Here is a 19,862-nt window from a genome sequence, read left to right on the forward strand (position 1 = left end):
AGTAGTGTCCAAATTATCAGGATTATAATTCCAAAGGTTGGAATGAGTAGTTTATGTAACTTCCGGATATTCGTAAACTTAGTTTCTTCATTGGAGTTGATTATTTCATCAATTGTTATGGTGCCTTCATGTTGGATTATCTGCTTTATTGTATCCTGTATATTTGTGTACTTTCGTCCATTTATTTTAAAGCTGTCATTAAACTGGATCAAGTTTACTCCTGAGATAGTTCCGTTCCATAATCTATTATTGTGATATTTGCATTTGTTTCTTCAATAGTTTTACAATTTGCTTTTTTTTAGCACTAATTTCGAAATATATTCATTATCCTTCCTGGTTTTACATATAAAATTATTTAGTGATTGTTTACATTCTTTTACTCTTGAATAATTATTTATATTACATTGAGCTATATATTTTTCTAATATATATGTATTTGCCATGTAGATAGCTTAACAATGTTATTTTAAATAATTTACATTTTTGCGTTATTAAAGGATATTTATAAATGATTACATACATATGTATCCTTAACTCTAATTACATTTATTGTGGAGTATTCCATTACATATACTGGAATATCTAATTTTTCGTTTTTTACTATTTGTTTTATATCATTTAAATTTAAAGATTTAGACAAGTAATTTCCTGTCTTTACAGATTTTATAGTTTCGAATAGGGTTTCTAATTCCTTTAAAATTTCTGATATGACCAGGCTTGTTGAGATTTATTGAGGATCAACCTTTGAGACTAATTGTTCAAAGTGTGAGTTAATGACTCTTTGTTGATTATTATTTTCTATTATTTCATTTAAATGTGTTTTTATTTCAATAAGATCGTCATGATCTGGAGTCCCAGTTATAAATTTTATTATAGTCCCTAAAATGTTTATTGATCTTTTTTGTATTGAGTGTGAAATAGTTTGTTCAATTAAATTTGAGATTTTATTCTCGTTTATGATATCCTGTTGTGTCCTGACAAATGATCTATATTCTATCTATTTATATTTTTCCATTATTGTCGTTAAATGAAATAAATGGTATAAATATTCGGTATCTTCATATAGGTATGTGTCGTCAGTTTCGGTGAAGATAATTTTTTTTTTTTTTTAGATTGCTCACTTTGTATGCTTTTGGGTTTATTACTAAATTCAATAGGAGTAGTACGAATGTTATCTTTATGTAAGACATGTTGTCTTCCTCCTCTCTCTACTAAAACTGTGTCCTCACGGTTTCCTATAACTATGTATTTTAAATATTTTTGTTCCGTTTTTGTACGTCGTTTTGACAGTGCGTAAATTATTTGTTTTGGTTCATAAACTTTTTGTGTTCTTTTTTTATTATGATATTCTAAAACTTTGTCTTTGTTTTTTTCAATCATTTGTTTTATTTCTGGATAATTCTTCCTATTGAAAAATACTTCCACTGGTTTTTGTTTTGTCACCGAATGTATTGTCCTATTATACTCGTATGCTGCGTTAAATATTTCCGTAACTGGATCGGTGTTATTTTGTTTAGCTAATGTTCCTGCGATTTCTATCAGTGAGTTATGTAAGCGTTTAACTGAACCGTTTGATGTCGAATGAGCTGTTGGCGTACGATTATGTGTTATATGTAGTCGTCGGTATAGTGACATACAAGTAATCGATGTGAATATACTCTCATTATCGCGGCTTGTCGGTTTCTACAATATGGGTATGTAAGTGTGAGAATTTCTTCTAGTTTGTCTACCGTGTTGACTTTATCTGCTATTTCTCTCATTAATAAATATTTTGAGTACCTACACATACTAGTTATATATGTTCTATTCCCTATGTGGAATATATCCATACTTATAGATTCTCCTGGTAGATTTGTTGCTGGTGATCTCCTTATCAGTTGTTTTGTTGGTCTACGTTCGTATTTTTGTTCATAACAATTTGAACAGTTTCGTGCAAAGTTTTTGATTTGTTTCGCCATATCGGGCCAAAAATATTGTTGTCTAATTTCAATCGCGTTATTTTTCTCATTTCTATGCGCTCGGTTATGTGTAGTGTTAATTTTTTGTCTTGATAATGCATCTGCTACTACGTTTTGATTTCCTGGTTTGTATACTATTTTTGCTCCAGATTCTTGTATAAAATTGTTGCATCTTTTAATTTTATATTTGGATTTTTGTCGGAAATAGAAAATATTAATGCCTGGTGATCAGTGTGTATAGTTAAATCTGCTATACCGTAAATATAATTCATAAATTTTCCTATAGCCCATACTATTGCTAATAATCCTTTTTCCGTTGTATAATAATTTTCTTCTGTTTTTGTTAATGTTCTTGATATAAAAATATAGGTTTCTTTTCTTGTGATAAAACTCCTCCTATGGCGGAATTACTCGCATCTGTAGTTATGTCAAAAGGTTTTGAGAAATCTGGTTGAAATAGTTCAACTTTTTCTTTTAATTTTGTTTTAATTATTTGTATAGCTTCTTTATCTAATTTAATTTATTTCTTAGCTGACATAGTTTTACTTGTTATACCATTTTCTCCTTGTAGATGTAGGGTTAGTGGTTTTGTTATTTTGCTATATCCTTGTATAAATTTCCTATCATATCCCACCATACCTAAAAATGACCTTAATTCTTTCAGGGTTTGAAGTATCGGATGCTTGTCTAATGTTTCTACTTTCTTTCGATCTACTGTTAGCCTATTATAAGTTATTATATTTCCTAAATATTCGACTTAATTTTTAAAGAAGTGTGATTTTTTATCAGAGATTTTCATATTTGCTTTATGTAATGCGCTTACTATTATTTGGATGTGTTTAGTATGTTCCTCAGGTGTAGAAGAATATATTAACACGTCGTCGATATATACAAACGCAAATTTATTTATACGAGTATATTATCGTAGAATATCATCAACACATCTTTGAAATATTGAGGGTGTATTTCTTAATCCGAAGGGCATTCGTATGAATTCATATTTTGCTCCATTTATGGAAAATGCTGTTTTTTCCCTATCTTCTTCTTTTATCATAATTTGGTGAAATCCTGCTTCTAGGTCTACCTTGGAAAAATATTTAGCTTTACCTAACGCTTGTATTGCCATGTTTATATCCGGAATAGGATATCTATCTGTTATAGTTTTTGAATTTAATTTTTGAAAATCTATCACTAATTTTTTCTTGGGTTTTCCATTTTCATCTATACTCTTTTTTGGTACTGTTCAAACTGGTGAGTTATAAGGACTTCTACTAGGTTGTATTATATTGGTATTGTTTCGTCCAAACAGGTTCATTACTTTCTGTCCTAATCGTTGCTTCTCTCGTTGTGGTAAATGGTAACTTTTCTGTTTTATTATTTCTCCAAGTTATTTCTCTAATCTCATCGTCATAATCTTTATTAACATTTTTGTATAATATTTTTTGATTTTTGTTTTTATTTTTTAATTGTAGTGACGTGAAATCTATTTCTGCATTTAATTTTTTCAATCCACAAAAAAAATATCATATAAAAATCTTTAATATCTTCTAGTTCAAAAAATGGTAAATCATGGCTTAACAGATGTATTATTTTTTTACTAGTCATAATGGAATATCCATGCATTGATTTTGTCCATACAGGATCTATTGATATACTCTTATCTATTCTGCATTTTTTTGATATGTAGTTGTTTGTAGCGCCAGAGTCGATCATGATATTCACTTGTTGTTGTGTCGAACCATCCTTGAGTGTAAGGCAAGGTAGTCCATCTTTTAGCCTAAAAAGTACTCGATGTATCGTATCTGAATATGTGTCTGAAGGTTTGTTCTGGCTGAGGTTCAGGTTGTTGGTGTGTGTTGATCCTTTGTATCTTTTGCGGAATGATGTTTTTGTTAGAGTGATTTCGTTTGTACCCACTGTTTCTTTGAGGTTCGTCAACATCCATGCGTTCTTGTGGAGGTTGGTATGTATTAAATACTCTTTGAGGTTGTACATAATTGTAATTGTTCCTCGTTTGTTGCCTTGGTTGGAATTGATTTTGCCTGAAGTTGTTATTGTGATGGTTAGGTTGATTATATTGGCTTCTTGACCATTGGTTTAAATTATTATTGGCATTGTGGTGGATTAAAATTAAAAGGGTTTGTCTTTTGTGGTATTATTCTATGTTGATTAGTTGGTCTTTGCCAAAAGTTATTTAAATTTTGTTTTTGGATTTCGATAGGTCGTCTTAGGATTTTATTTTCACTAGTTTGTTGTAATCGTATTTTGATTTGTTTAGCACTTGTATATGTTTGTAATAAGCTTTGATACTGATTAGATGCTAAGGCTGTTGCTAATTTTTTATTTTTTAATCCTTTAATAAATTGTGTTATAGATTCTTGTTCAATATATTTGTTATTTATTTCTGTTTTTAGAAGGTCCACTGTATTTTTAATCAGCTTCCTGTGTAGTGTCAATGTGTATTGGAAATAAGTGTCCAAGTCTTCTGTTGGTTGTTGTGCCAAGTTCTTCATGTGTTCTTGTAACGTTTGGGTCGTGATATAGTGCGTCCAAAGCTTCCATGATACTGTAGAAGTTGAAAGGTGTCTTGCTGTAGAATTGAGGTGTGTTCTGGAATACTTGGAGTGGTTCCATGACTTTCATTACATGTGACTTCCATATCGGATATTCATCTTTGTTTCCTTGGAAAATAGATAATTCCTTTATTACTTCGATTTGTACATCTGCTACATTCAGGTATTGCATCGTGGCTTCTTGGTATATTGTTGGAGTAGAAGTTTCGCTTGTATTAGGATTTGTAGTTTGGAACATCCGTAATATTAACTCCTTGTCCTTTTTTCTTTCCTCGTCCAATTTCAAGAACTGATTCTGACTGTAGGACATTATGTAGTTTTCAGGAGTGGTATGGACTGTAGCTGAAGGATTTATGTCCTCGTTTGGCATTTTGCTCCTTGACTCATTTTGTGAGTGTCTGTCTTCGTTAAGGAAGATTTAAAAATTTTGGCTTTCTTTACTAAAGATTTCAGCTTAAGGATTTAGATGTCCTTCTTTATGGACTTCGGAGATTCTTAAGGATGCCGAAGTCCTGTTTTGCGATCTCCTCCTTCCCAGCAAAGAGCGGTTGAGCCCCAGTTATTCATATACTTATGAATGGTTAAAAAAATATGTACTTATGTATTTACTTTTGCAGAATAAGATCTTTATTCTAGAAATTCACATACATACTTAAATGAACATGTTTTCGTATTATCCTATGGGTTATATATTATTCGTTAAGTTGATAAAATATTCATGTTTTATGGCTTAGGTCTAAAGTCTAATTGTATTATTTGCTGTAAACAAGTGCTTATCGTGCCGCCTATGCATGCCTATGCATGTGTATGCATGTCTTGCATTCGGGTATGGTGTAGTATGAGTTCAAAGTCTTGTGTTTGATACTCTTGTTTATTTGATTAGGACAGATCTGGTTTTATCAGCGTTTCTCATATACTTGTGTATAAGTGTTGTTGATACTGATATTAATTAGCGCGCATCTTTGCAAGGCTGTATATCTAAAACTATTACACGGCTCAACTTTTAGGACAATATTTTGGTGATGTGATCAAAACGTGTGATACTGTAAAGAAATTAAAATAATTTAATGAATCCCGATTCTCCAGTTTACCACATAACTCAGTATATTAAAATTCATCTCTTAGTTTATATCACATATTTCTCATTTGAAAATGATTTTAATACAATTTTCACTAACGGGAAGTAAAATATAGTCATAAAACGAATTGAGCCTATCGCCTATAATACTATACCTAATAAGATAAGAAATGTATTGCAATCCCTATACGATTTCGTTGTACAAGGTGCGTTCCAAAGTAAAAAGGACTTTTGGAATCTAGCGCCCCCTGGTGGCGCCATCTATATGTCGACTGGTCCGTTAGAATCTAATATCTTTATCGATTGTCCAGTGACATTTCATTGTTTGTGTTATCTGTGCGAAAATGAGCTTCGAACAAAGAGCCAACATAAATTTTTGTTTTAAAATTGGTAAAACTTTTACCGAAACGTTTCAATTGATGAAACAAGTTTATGGCGATGATTGCCTCCCATAGCAGAGTGCACGAGTGGTTTCAACGTTTTCAACGTGGTCGTGAGGACATAAATAACGATCAACCTGTGGGCCAATCAAAATCCGTGATCACCGGAAATTCCATCGAAACTGTGTTAGCCGAAATCAGCATTCTAATTCATGGAAATGGAATTGAATATTTCCAAAACATCCATTTATCTTATTTTGACCGAACATTTGGGCTTACGAAAGGTGTGTGCACGGTTTGTTACGCACAAATTGACTGACGTTTAAAAAAAGAGAGTGTGCTTATGACCGCACGACTGAAGTAAAACTTCTTTCTCTCTATCTATATGTATATATATGAATGTGTGTGTGCAATATATACATGTATGCACATATACAAATATTTATTTCCTACAAATATTTAAATTTATTTTATGTTTTCATTAGTAAATTAATATTTTTGCATAGATCTTTTATTTTTTTGCATTGTTTTATTCGTTATTTTCATTATTGGGTACATCAGTAATTACTGTGGTTGATTGTAAAACCGAGACAATAGGCTTATGATACGAGAAATACGATACATATATTTTAGAATTAAAATTAGACAGAAATCTAGAAAAAACTGCATCGATTGTTGTTCCATGTCTTGTAGTTGGCTCATTACGGTCATTATTCATTTGTAATTCTAATTTATCTCGTAGAAAGTTTCTCAAGAGTTGTCCATGTTCGGATGCGAAATTGATATTGAAATCTCTTGCTGAGATTAGTGGCAACGTATGATAGTTTTCTCCTAGTTCTTCAGAACCTACTCGACCATAAATCATAAGTCTTCTGTAAATAAACTTTATGATATTATTAACTGTGTTATTGGACGACATGTAAACAACTAGCATTATGGTGTTTGTTCCATCGTCCAAAACACGGGAAAAATTAGGAAAAATTATTTTAATTTTATTTCTCTTTATTTTTATTTAAATAAAGTAATATTTTAAATAAATTATATTTATTTCCACTATTACAAAGTGAAGATGTGCAAAATGAACTTCATTTCTTCAAAGAAAATTGATGACCTTCATGAAATGTGCATATTCGCATTATTTCGTTATCATTTCCATATTTGTACCAATAGAATTTCTATGGCATATACATACATACATACATATGTATATTATTTCTTTGGCACATTTGTCTGTTACGAAAACAAATGCGAGCCACATGCATATGTACATATGTACATACATTCATAATAACAAGTGTCGCAGGCATCTTTCGCATCTCCGTTGTCACGGACAATCAATGGCCGAAACTCAAAGAGTCACGCCCGGAACACATAGAGCGGGGCAGGCTGCAAGCGGCATCTGTCAAATATTAAAATACACACGTTCTTATGGACACAGTTATGTAGTTGTGCAGCTGTCTAAATAACTGTGTCCTTAAGAATGTGTGTATTTCAATATCAGATTCAGATGGCGCTTGCAGTCTGTCGCGCTCTATGTGTTCAGCACATCCATCTGTCGAAGCATTGACGCGATGAGACGCGAAAGAAACTAACAAACGATCGCCGATTGTTACCGCTTCCCTTGCCGCTGTAACAGCTTCGCCTTCCAACGTGCGTAAATATGTATGCATACGCATGAACTTGCATAAGGAGCATGCATGCAAGTTAACGGTGGGGGGGGGGGGGGGTAAGTGGGTGGATGCTTAACTCATTTAAACACATTGGTGTACCCCGTTCACCCTTCCGGAATCCGTGTAGTAGAAACTTGTCCATCTCATCCATTCCAATTAAAATGTCTATTGGTCCGGGCTGGGAATAATAGCGGTCGGCTAGTGGCAAGTCAGTAAGATGCGGCCAAGAAGTCGACGGTAAAGCGGAGGTTGGAAGAACGTTAGTAATTTTCGGTAAGATGAGCGTACTTACTTGAAATTTAGCGTTCGTGTTGATATGGAGAATGTATACCTTTGCACGGCCTCCTTGTAGTGACCCAATCCCAGTGACGTGAACGGATGACAGCGTTCTGGGAAGACGAAGGCGTTGGACACACGCCTCGGTGACGAATGAGACATGCGAACCGTTGTCAAGAAGTGCGTGAGCGGGCTGCCAACGACCGGTATAGTCTTGTACCACAATTTCAGCAGTTGCTAGTAGAATGACGTGATCAGCGTTGGCGTTGTGTGCGGTTACATTTAAACTTTCTTCATTTGAAAGAGCATTGAGCTTTTTGGAGTTGATTGGTAAAGTTTTCGTGAATAAGGTATGATGACACCGTTGGCATATGCGACACGACGATGTGCTATGACAGTTAGCTAGGATGTGCCCTTTGCTGAGACAATTTATACATGTACCTAACTTCTTAATAGCAGTTAGTTTACCCTTGGAGTCGAGTTGGCTGAACTGTGAGCAAACGTAGAGTTTATGATCACGATTGCATACGAACAATGCGGCCCCTTAGTAGCGGTTGATGTAGCGATATTTACTTCTGGCTCTGTAAATGCCGTGTGGAAAACATTCTTTCTTGTTGTTGTTGTTGTCTTTGCGGTAGTGTTGAGTAATGGTGCCATCTCCAGTGAGCGTGCGCGGTTTTCAAGAAATTCTCGAAGAACGGAAAAAGATGGTAGATCATCCATGACGAGCGATAACTCCCATTGCTTGCGGGTTTCGTGTGCTAAATTTGAAACGGTTAGGTGAACGAGCCAGTCATCCCAGAATTCGACTGGTCGTTCGAGTGCACGTGGGGCGCCATCGAGTTGAAGTATAGAATTAAGCACTTGCTTTATTCCCTTAGCAGTATCCTTGGCAGCACTTCCAATTGCCATGAGTGCTTTGATGTGACTGTCCACCATGACACAAACAGTTTCGTAAATAGTGTAATTTTTGTCCGTCCGACAAATTGACATTCGTATGAATGGGTGAGCAAAAAGCATCATGAAAAGGAAGCCATTGAGTGGGATCACCACTAAATGACGGCAACTGTAGCTTTGGAAGCGGTACAGGAGCAGTTGAATCATGAACGGTAGTTTGCAATGTCTGCTGCCTTTGAGTTACGCACAGGCGTTTCAAGTTAGCTTTAGCGATGCTGTACCACTCCTCACCTTGTATGCGTGCCTGCTCCTCCATAGAAACGTTCTCGTCACCACTAAGTGGACAAGTTTTCTTAAAGGTTAGAATTTATACTAATGGCTTAGCGCAGAATATGAATAGAGTTAGTCTAGACTTTATTTAATACCTCATATCCCTAATACAATGAACTCCGATCTTCTGGTTGATATTTTCCAATTTTACCTCTTTGGTTAAGTTCATATCTCATACATTTAACTCATATGAGGATGATTTTAATATAAGCTATGCTGCCACGAAGTACATAAATATAGTAATATATAAAGCTAATTGAGTGTATGATCTATGATATATGGATATAAAAAGTTCGGTGTCTGTGTGGTATTCTTAGATTGAATGCCAAAATAGTAGATATTAATAATTTTTACATGTATTCTAAAGATATTTAGTCTATTCAAAAGTTATTTCTTACGCATAGACCATTATTTTTAAACCTACACTTTTAAGTTTTTTAACAGTCTAAGAATAGTATGACAAATTATTTAAGTTTTATTTTCTTCTTAAAATTAATTAATCTTCCCCTACCAAATCACTCTACTCGGGAAAAAAATGGCACACCCTAGTATAGTACACCACACCTGAAAAGCCTAGCAATCTCAGCTAGGTATCACCACTCGATACCCTACACCAGCAAGCAACAAAAAGGATGATCACCACACCACATAAGATGACACACCACATATCAAAAAAGATAAAAAAGGAAGAGATTATTGTCCGAACACATTTCGTTTTACACCGCGCCGCGTCAACTACACATTTCGCTTAAACTCATTCAATGAAGCACCGATCCTGCGCACTATTATCACACCGCTTATTACATTCGCTTCCTCAAAAGGCCTGAAAAGCATAGCAGTTAATTCGATCACCATTTTAATCGGTTTTACCTCATAACTCAATTGTTATTAATTGTTATTTGAAAACCCTAGTGTTGCAATCTTACAACACACAACTTTATCGTAAATTTTGACATTTTTGATGTTGTGCTGTTTACAGTTACTTAAAATATTAATCTCGGTCAAAAAATATAATACGATCGCGAACATTTTCGCGCACTTTTTTGACAACTTTCGATGTGGATTATCTTAACAACTGTGCATCGAGTTTAATAAAATTAATTTTTGGCGACGAAGCTCCATCTAGAATCAGTGTTCGTCGATGGTATGCTACTCCAAAACGAATTTCGTGAAGGTCGCTCAAAATCAATTATTATTCCGGAAACTATTGATGCTTGTTCTAAGTTATATTGCAAAATCGCCATTCGATCTATCGTGAGATTGAGATATGAAATTAAGAATTGACTGTAAAAAAATTTGTTCGTTTGTCGCTCGCTCAAAAACGTATAGCAAAGCGGATGTCACTAAGACTTTTATGAATATTGATGACCTTTTCTTACAGAGATGTCAATAGTGAAATCATAAAAGTTCAACAGCAATCTAGATATTGTCAATATATTCATATAATCCTTATGTATACCTAAATCTCAAATTTAATTTCAGAATGATTTAAAGCAGTTAGTAATTCCATCAAAAACCTAGTATTCTTCATTAGAAGGATTTGGAAGCATGTAACTCGAAAACCAAAATGTTCAATAAATATCAAATAAAATTAAAAGACTACGTTTTTCTCACTTTGTCAGTTCATTTCCTGCAATGTAATTTTTATACTCTTGCAACATGTTGTTACAGAGATGATAATTTTGTTCACTTATTTGTAGGTCGCTTATATCACCTAAAATTAATTGAGTTGGATATAGGGTTATATAGTATACATATAAATTATCAGAGTGAAGAGACGATTTGAAATCCGAGTTTTTGGAAGCGATAGCTTGAATAAAAATTAAGATATCTTAATGAACCTTGGTAAACGTATTTCTTGTAAAAAAAAAGTAAAAACGAATTCATAGAAACCTGCCACGCCCATAAAACGGCACTCTATAAAGTGCATAACTAAGCACTAAATTAAGATATATAACTGTAATTTGGTACAGGGGATTGCAGTAGCTACGGCGGTTTCGAAAATAAAGGCGTGTCTTGGCCTTCTAAGACTTTAATCTACGTATCTCTTAAACTACTTAAGATGTAATATCCAAGTTTGTTCAGGACGAATGCCTTAAGCACTCCAACCGACACTACAATAACTCCCCAAATTTGGAAATTGGACTACAACTACGCCTACTTCCCATAAAAAAAAAATTTTAAATTCCATCTGATTCTTTCACTTTCCAGTATTAAAATCAAGTAGCATTGAATGTAGATGGTACTTTAAGACCAAAAATTCTCCAATCGGACCAAAACTATTCAAGCCACCAGACCCTGTATATGTAGATCAAAGAAATTCGGAGAGAATTCTTCTATTACTATTCTTAGGTAGCCATACCGAATAGAAAGATTATTAAACTTCCAGTTGACATTATGCCACATACATCGGGCAAAACTTCCCTATACCTTTCCAGGCCTTTCAAATAGGATGAAATATTTTATAGTTTACACACGAACTTAGGCTTTCCTTACTTCTTGCTTTTAAATTCATTTGTTTCTTTTGGAGGTGGCGTCCCTTTGAAACTAATAACTACAGAACGACATTAATTTCGTAGATGGGCGTAATAGGACCACTGCCACGCCCATAAATCCCATTAACCAAAAACATATAAAGTGCCATAATTAAGCACTAAATTGAGATATAAAGCTGTAATTTGGTACAGATAATCGCAGTAGCAAAGGGTACTCTAGGGCAAAAGTTTCTGAAAACGTCGACGTGGCCCGCCCTCTAACAAGTTTAATGTACATATCTCCTAAATCTTATACGAATTTTTACTGACAGTGTAAAACTGGATGAAATCGGAGGATAACTCCTCTCACTCACCACGTTACTGTTAAAAACTACTAAAAGCGCGATAAATCAATAACTGAATACGTCAGAGACATTAAATTTTGCCACCGGTGTGAAAATTGGACAACGGTCGTGGCACCGCCCACTCCGACCACCTGATTTCGACAAAATTACTACGTGGCATTCCTTTTACATCCTTATGTCACATTGCGAAAATGGGACAACAACCACGCCTACTTTCCCTGTAGCACAATTTTAAATTCCACTTGATTCGTTCAGTTTCCAGTACACAAATTAAAAAGCAATTAATATAACGGGATACAACTTTTCACGAATATTGTCTTTAGTGTATGCCACTAAATCCAAGAAAAACTATCCAAGCCCCCAGGTATCGAATACCTCAATACCTATAGTTGACTTTTGATCGAAAATACCGATAAATGTGTGATGTATACTTGTATAACTGAAACTAAGATATAATGCTTCTCTTATAATGGTATGTCTATAAGTCAAAAATGGGTTGAATCGGATCAATACTTCCCTTAGCCGCCAAATACTTAATGTAAAGATTTTCGAGCTCCCGGGGGATTTTGTACTGCATATATCGGCCAAAATGTGAGTTATCCCAATGAAAATTAGAAAGCGTGTTTTACTCATAACAGAGTAACTTTGTTCTTAAAATAGATGAAAACTTGGTCTAGCCCCTATATAACTAATATCATGATTTTCGATCATCCGGTTGACTTTACGCTATATGATTGGTTTTACACCTTTAAGTATTTCCCTGGCTTTTATTCTTGCAGGAATATAAGATGTTCGGTTGCACCCGAACTTAACCTTTTCGTACTTGTAGCTTAGGTCTACTAAGATATAAAATGAATGAAGAATTTATGTTCTCATTTTCAATTTACTCTACTACATAGTTACAGATTGCTGAACTTATGAGACATACGGAAAATATAACATTGCGCATCGCTTTGATGGAAAACAATTGGGAAAAGAACAATATTAAAATTAAAGACTGTCAAGGCCTTATTCACAACATCGAAAGTAATGTAAGTATTTTACGAAGATCCTTATTTTATTTTCCGTTTTTAGAGATTGTGCTCATACATATATATTTATATTTATACTCACACTAATTTAAGGAAGGTTTTTTATCATATTTATTTTATTATAGGTTACAGATTTAAAAACCGTCTCTGAGATTTTGAAACAATCCATTAGCACCATTTGCAACCATTTTATTCAAAATAATGTAAGATTTAAACTACTTTTTAATCAGTTATCAAATGTTTACTTGTTATTTTCATTCTAGAAGTTACACGATGATGGTGAGGAATATAAACAAAATACAACAGTGATAAGAATAAAAAACTAATGTCCTAGTGTAATACACTTCCAATCATAAATATTTACATCAATAAAACGATTATTAAGTTACCGTCCCAAAGGATGTTTGAATAATCTTACATTGGAATTCAGAACTTTGATACAGTGAATTTGTCTCATTTCTAATTCAAAATAGTATCAAATTTGTCAGTTGTCGAATAAATAACTGAAACAGTTTTGTGAAAATGGAGAAAAATATTGCGCTATTTTATTTTCCAATGAAAGAAAAGGGAAGGAAGAGGGGTGCCAATCAATAATTGTAATATTACTGAATAATCATCAGGTTTTGTATTTTTTAGCTACACTTGCAACCTCGATTTCGGGGATAAAGGGATGGCCATCTTATTACAGTGTGAGATCGCCTCAAAATAAGCGCTTTTTATATAATTTTCCATTGTAGTCAGATTGATTATAATAATGGTTTTTGGGTAGTACATTTAAAAATTATTTTATATTGGACTTCTAATATACTGCGAAATTATTTATAGTACATCTCTTTTATGATTTTATAGTATATTAAAATAACTGACTTTTGAACTTTCAATACTTAATAAGGTGAATTAAGCCTGTTAGTTCTCAATTAATAAATATTTTTAATCATTGGTAAGATGTTTGCAACTTTAGCGTTCAAGGTGTACGGACGTGTTTTGTAATTCGCTGCTTGTATTCACATTTTGCAAAAGTAAACAATCTGTGCACACAAATTATTAATAATAATATAAACAAATAGTGCATAGGGCCATCAGTTCAGACTGGTATTGATCGCTACATCAATGTAAAAAGGAAATCGAGTCCTATTAAATCAGCGGTCAATACCAAAAAATGTTTACCAGGCACGCCAAATGGTAAAAAGCCTGAAATTCTTGATGGCAACAGATTATCCTTACTGATCAAAGTGCCTAACGACGATGCAAAGGGCACCACCACAGTCGTGAATGCCAAACCCCCTCCAATCTATTTGCGTGAGCGTAGCTCAAATGAGCTCTTGAAAAAAGGTATCTTAGATGAAACAAAAATCCAAACCTACACTGAAAAAAGTTTCATGGATGTTGTAAAATTCTTATCAAATAATAACAAGAATTACTACTCTTACTAACTGAAGAGCTCTAAAGGCCTAGTTTTTGTTATGAAATAGATAGAATCTTCGGTATACTTAAACGACGTTCAAGAAGCATTGGAAGAATGTGGTTTTAGCAGTAAATAATTTTAACAGAAATAAAGTCCCACAACCAATGTTTAAAATAGAATTGATGCCAAATTCTAATCAACTAAATAAAAACGAAACACATCCGATTTGTAATGTAAAATATATGCTCCATCGCAGAATATCAGTTGAGGAACCACATAAAGAAATGGTTCAGTACAATACACAAACTGCCAAGAGTATGGACACCCTACGCAGTATATAAAGACTTAAAATCGAAACTGTCTGTCGGAATTCAAGTATGTCGCAACAAAATATTAAATATTCCTCCAAATGAAAATTTTGAAATCCCTGTCCACATTTCAAAACCAGTAAATCTTAAAAACAATGCTACAGAAGAGAGCTATGCAAACGTGGTGAAAGTCAACACTGTAGTAATGCAATTGCCCCAAAACCAACAAAATGGAAGCGTTGAAACTATGATTTTCAACCTTACCCAATGGGGGGTATGACACAATTTATGTCTGCAATGCAAAATATGATTCAAGAGATAATTAGAGCACTGAACCAAATGTTGCAAACTTGTTTAAGTAAAAAATGAGCGTATTGAACATTTGCTTATGGAATGCTAACGGTGGTAGCCAACATTAATTGGAACCTACTAGATTTTTGGAAAAAGATAATATTGATGTAATGCATCTGTCAGAAACTTATCTTACAAATAAAAACCATTGCTCTATACCGGGTTTTAGACTCTATGAAAGGCACATGGTGGAACAGCCACGTTGGTTAAAAAATGATTAAATCACTTCGCATTAGAATCTCATACTACAGCGCAGTTACAAGCTACATCAATATCTATAAAAATCGGTGCGGGGACTTAAACCTGACGGTCATATACTGCCCATCTCGATTTAAAATTACAGACATCCAATTTAAAGACTTTTTTGGAGCAGTTAGAGATTACAATGCAAAGCATAAGTATTGGGGCTCACGACTAATTGATCCGAATGGACGACAGCTGTATCAAAATATAAATAAGCGCAATAACCTTGACATAATATCTCCTGGCCAGCCGAAATATTGGCCTAGTGATCGTAACAAAATACCGGATTTAATTGATTTTGCTGTAATCAAAAATTTTGATAAATCACACATAACAGTTGATACCCACCTATTAATATAACACAGCTACACCCCACACATACACACCACATATTCACCCCACACTACACACACCATACTCAACACATTGGCAGCATGCGCATCATATTTTCCTACCGCACTACACACCTCATTCTCAACACATCGGCATGATGCTCACCACATCATCATCTACACCATACTTTCACACCACACACGAGGACACCAGCACATAACTAACAAAAGGGGTTGGCGGAAGGCGCCGAGCCTTTTTTGTTCTTTACCCGTGCGCATACACGCTACAATATCGCGGCCGCCAATCAACCTACGTACTTTTTCTATTTTTCGAGTCCAACTCTACGAGTCAAAAAGGTGAGTGCCGGTAGTGTTTGTAATATTTTATATATGGTCCTTCGAGACGTACCGGACGGCACTTGTGGTGAGACAAATAAAACAAAAAAAAATAATAATAATAATAAAAGTCAATCGCGATGACGCGCCGACGCGGTAATAACATCAAATAAAAAAAATCTTATGAAAAACTCTGTACAAACAAAACGGCAGTTATAAGACAAAAAGTGGAAAAGTGACTAAGTGAAAAAAAAACCGAAAAATTGTGAAAACTGTAAAATATGCTGGAAAAATACGGTGGTGACAACTAAAAAAGCCGTTGGTGACAAATGCTGAAAAAACAAAAACAAAAAAGTTACCGGTACAAAAAAAAAAACTGTGAAAACTGTAAAATATGCTGGTAAAATACGGTGGTGACAACTAAAACAGCCGTTGGTGAAAAAAATTAGTGAAAAAGAAAAAAAATTAACAAAAGTGTGAAAAAGTTGAACAAATGTGCGGTGCTAAACGTTAAATACAGACATAATACATACATACTCACATGTATGTATAGTAAAACAAAAACAAAAACCAAAGGGAAAAAGTGAGGTGACAAAGTTGTGGTGCGCAGACGGAAAAAGTGGAGACAACAAATAAATTTCACATTGCTGTGAAAACGAAACCCAAAACGAGACAAAAGAGGAACAAGGAAACACAACAACTACGCCAGCACCAAAAGGACTGGGGAGAGGAACAACAGGCACAGGCACACGCAAATTCAGGCACATTCACTCACACAAATAAATTATTATCCCCAAAAGCCCCTGGCGGAAATCAAAGTGAGTGTTATACAAATTATATATATATACATACAAACAATTGAATTTGAGAAAACTACCGGTTAATTCTCCTTTCGTGGTCTTTTCTTACGAACATACATACATGCGTTTTCTGGAGAATCGATTTTTTTGACTTATGCCGGTCTTGCAGCAAATGAGCGATTTGTACATACATGCATATGTACGAAGTGCAGTGATCTCTAATACGAGCGAGTTAATTTTTACCAGAAGTAAAAATGAGTCAGAAGAATATATTTTGAGCAGCATCGAAATGTGTACTCTTTATTTATACTCTTAAGACTAACTTATTACATCGTTCTTACTTCTATTTATACTAATTAGTATATTTACTTATTACTAAATAGTTGATAGTCTGTCTACATACAGATTAATTATTTATTTAGGTTTGTTTACATATATATTGTTTGCTTAGATACATTTTCTTTGTTTTAAGATAAGGTTGTTGTGGTATTCAAACTCAATGTTGTTTTGATACTTCTTTGTTTAGGATTGTTTATTTTAGGGATAGTGCATTTCAATTGTTCCAACTCAAGGTTGTTTTGATGCATTCTATTTACTGAAACAAAAGATTGTTTTGTTGTTTGTTACTATTATAAGGAATACGTTCCTTAACTCTCCCCTATGTTGAAATGAAATGTCCTCATTTCAAAACATCTAGGCTTAAAGTTGGCTTATAATAATTACATAATTATTGTATGTGTTTGATTAGGTTTTTGTGTTTATAATTTATACCTTTTTATATTATATAGTAAATTCTAATTTTTGCATGTTTCTTATGTTGCTTTCTTTTCTCTTATAATTTAGTTTTTAATTAGCGTTAATTTTCTAGAATTCAACAACCATTTTCCTTTTTGGCTTGCCTTGCTTGCCTTTCCTTATTAGCTGTGTTTATGGAAATTTTCACTTTTCGTATGTGTTTGATTTTTTTATGTTTATAATTAGTACATACATATCTATTCTTAATTATTTTTTCATGTTTCATATGATGTTTTCTTTTAGTTCGTTTTGAGTTAGCGTTAATTTTCGAGAATTCAACAACAATTTCGCTTTTTGGCTTGCCTTGTTTTCGGTGCCTTTTTTGGGTAATTGGTGTTGCTTGTGGAAATTTTCACTTTTTGATTCAGGATAATCTTTGTATAAATTCCTCTTGTTACTTGTTTATAATTACCATCAATGCAGTTACTTGTGCTTGGAGTTGGGCCATCTTTGCTTCTTCCTAACTGATAATTAACTGTCCAATACTTCAGGATTCAACGTTGTCCGCTTTTTCAGGGTCTATTGCGAATCTTGGTGAAAGTATTATCCATTATTTCAGGACCTATACTTTTTTAACTTGTTCCACTTTTTCAGGAATTGTCGCTGTCCGCAGTTCCAGAGTCTGTTGTGAACCTTGCTGAATTCGTCGCTGTCCATTTCTTCGGGATCTGCTTGTGATTCATTGTGGAAGTATTTTCCGTTGTTACAGGACTTTTACTTATATTCATTGCCAATGGTTTCTGCACTTTTTTCAGGCATTTAGTGCTGGAAGTGGAGTCATGTGTAGAAGTTCACGCAAGTGAGGAAAGTTCTCTGATCGCCATTCACTTGGGAGTGGCCAGAAACGATTCTTTTACATATGACTCAAGCAGCTCACGACTTCCGGTCTTTGACCAAGTATCCTCTGGGTAGCCTAAGAACATCCGTTTGAAGGCGAGCTAAAGTGAGAAGGCGAAATATCCCCTACTTAGGGTTGTGCGCTGGGTTTGGGACCCGCCACGTAAAAAAACACCCCCAATGAAAAAGCAAACACAGCCTCGGATGAGAGACCCCCCTTTTGATGACGACCATGGCAAACGAAATAAGGACTATGATTTGAGGGCATGCACCTGGAATGTCCGGTCCCTTAATTGGGAAGGTGCCGCTGCCCAGCTGGTAGATGTCCTCGTAAAGATAAAGGCTGACATCACCGCCGTCCAAGAAATGCGATGGACGGGACAAGGATAGAGACGAGTAGGTCCTTGTGACATTTACTACAGTGGCCATATAAAGGATCGCAAGTTTGGTGTTGGATTCGTGGTGGGAGAGAGACTCCGTCGCCGAGTACTATCATTCACTCCGGAGAATGAACGTCTAGCCACAATCCGCATCAAAGCGAGGTTCTTCAACATATCGCTGATTTGCGCCCACGCCCCGACGGAAGAGAAGGACGATGTGACCAAAGATGCTTTTTATGAGTGCTTGGAGCGCACTTATGAGAGATGCCCCCGCCACGATGTCAAAATCGTGCTTGGCGACTTCAACGCCAGGGTGGGCAAAGAAGGTATCTTTGGCACTACGGTCGGTAAATTCAGCCTCCACGAGGAAACATCCCCAAATGGGTTGAGGCTGATCGACTTCGCCGGGGACCGAAATATGGTTATCTGTAGTACTAGATTCCAGCATAAGAAGATACATCAAGCTACCTGGCTGTCTCCGGATCGAAAAACCACCAACCAGATCGATCATGTTGTGATAGACGGAAGACACGTCTCCAGTGTTTTAGATGTGCGTGCGCACCCGCCTCTGTGCAGCAAAAAACGCACGCCAACAAACACAAAGAAGGTTCGACGTCGAGAAGCTGCAATCACAACAGATAGCCGAACGATTTTCTACTCGGCTTGCACTCCTGCTCTCTGAGAGCACTCGTCAACAACTCGGTATAAGGGAACTGTGGGACGGCATTTCAAACTCCTTACGTACAGCTGCAACCGAAACCATTGGTTTTCGGAAAGTGCAAAAGAACAGCTGGTACGACGGAGTGCCGTGTCGCAGCGGAGAGAAAACAGGCTGCCTACCTCGCAACGTTACGATCGACCACAACACGTGCGGGATGGGATAGATACCGAGAGTTGCAGAGGGAAGCGAGACGCATTTGCAGACAGAAGAAGAAAGAGGCCGAAATGCGTGAGTACGAACAGCTTGATAAGCTGGCCGACAGGGGTAATGCTCGAAAATTCTACGAAAAAATGCGGCGACTTACAGAAGGTTTCAAGACCGG

At 35.1% G+C, this 19,862-nt stretch overlaps 1 protein-coding gene across 2 annotated transcripts in view; it reads left to right on the top strand.

Annotated features, from left to right (window-relative positions):
- LOC105222398 (uncharacterized) overlaps positions 1-13,567 on the top strand; it is a 113,511-nt gene extending 99,944 nt beyond the window's left edge. The window contains exons 5-7 of one of the 2 annotated variants that reach the window (XM_049451372.1): positions 12,907-13,032; positions 13,158-13,235; positions 13,296-13,567. In XM_049451372.1, the coding sequence (XP_049307329.1) occupies positions 12,907-13,032; positions 13,158-13,235; positions 13,296-13,358 (267 nt within the window). In that variant the 3' untranslated portion in view covers positions 13,359-13,567. Of the gene's footprint in view, positions 1-12,900; positions 13,033-13,157; positions 13,236-13,295 lie in introns of both variants that reach the window. The other variant, XM_049451371.1, reaches the window with a different exon arrangement.
- Positions 13,568-19,862: the final 6,295 nt, after the last annotated feature.

This window comes from Bactrocera dorsalis, chromosome 3 (genome assembly GCF_023373825.1).
Source record: "Bactrocera dorsalis isolate Fly_Bdor chromosome 3, ASM2337382v1, whole genome shotgun sequence".
NCBI lineage: Eukaryota > Metazoa > Arthropoda > Insecta > Diptera > Tephritidae > Bactrocera > Bactrocera dorsalis.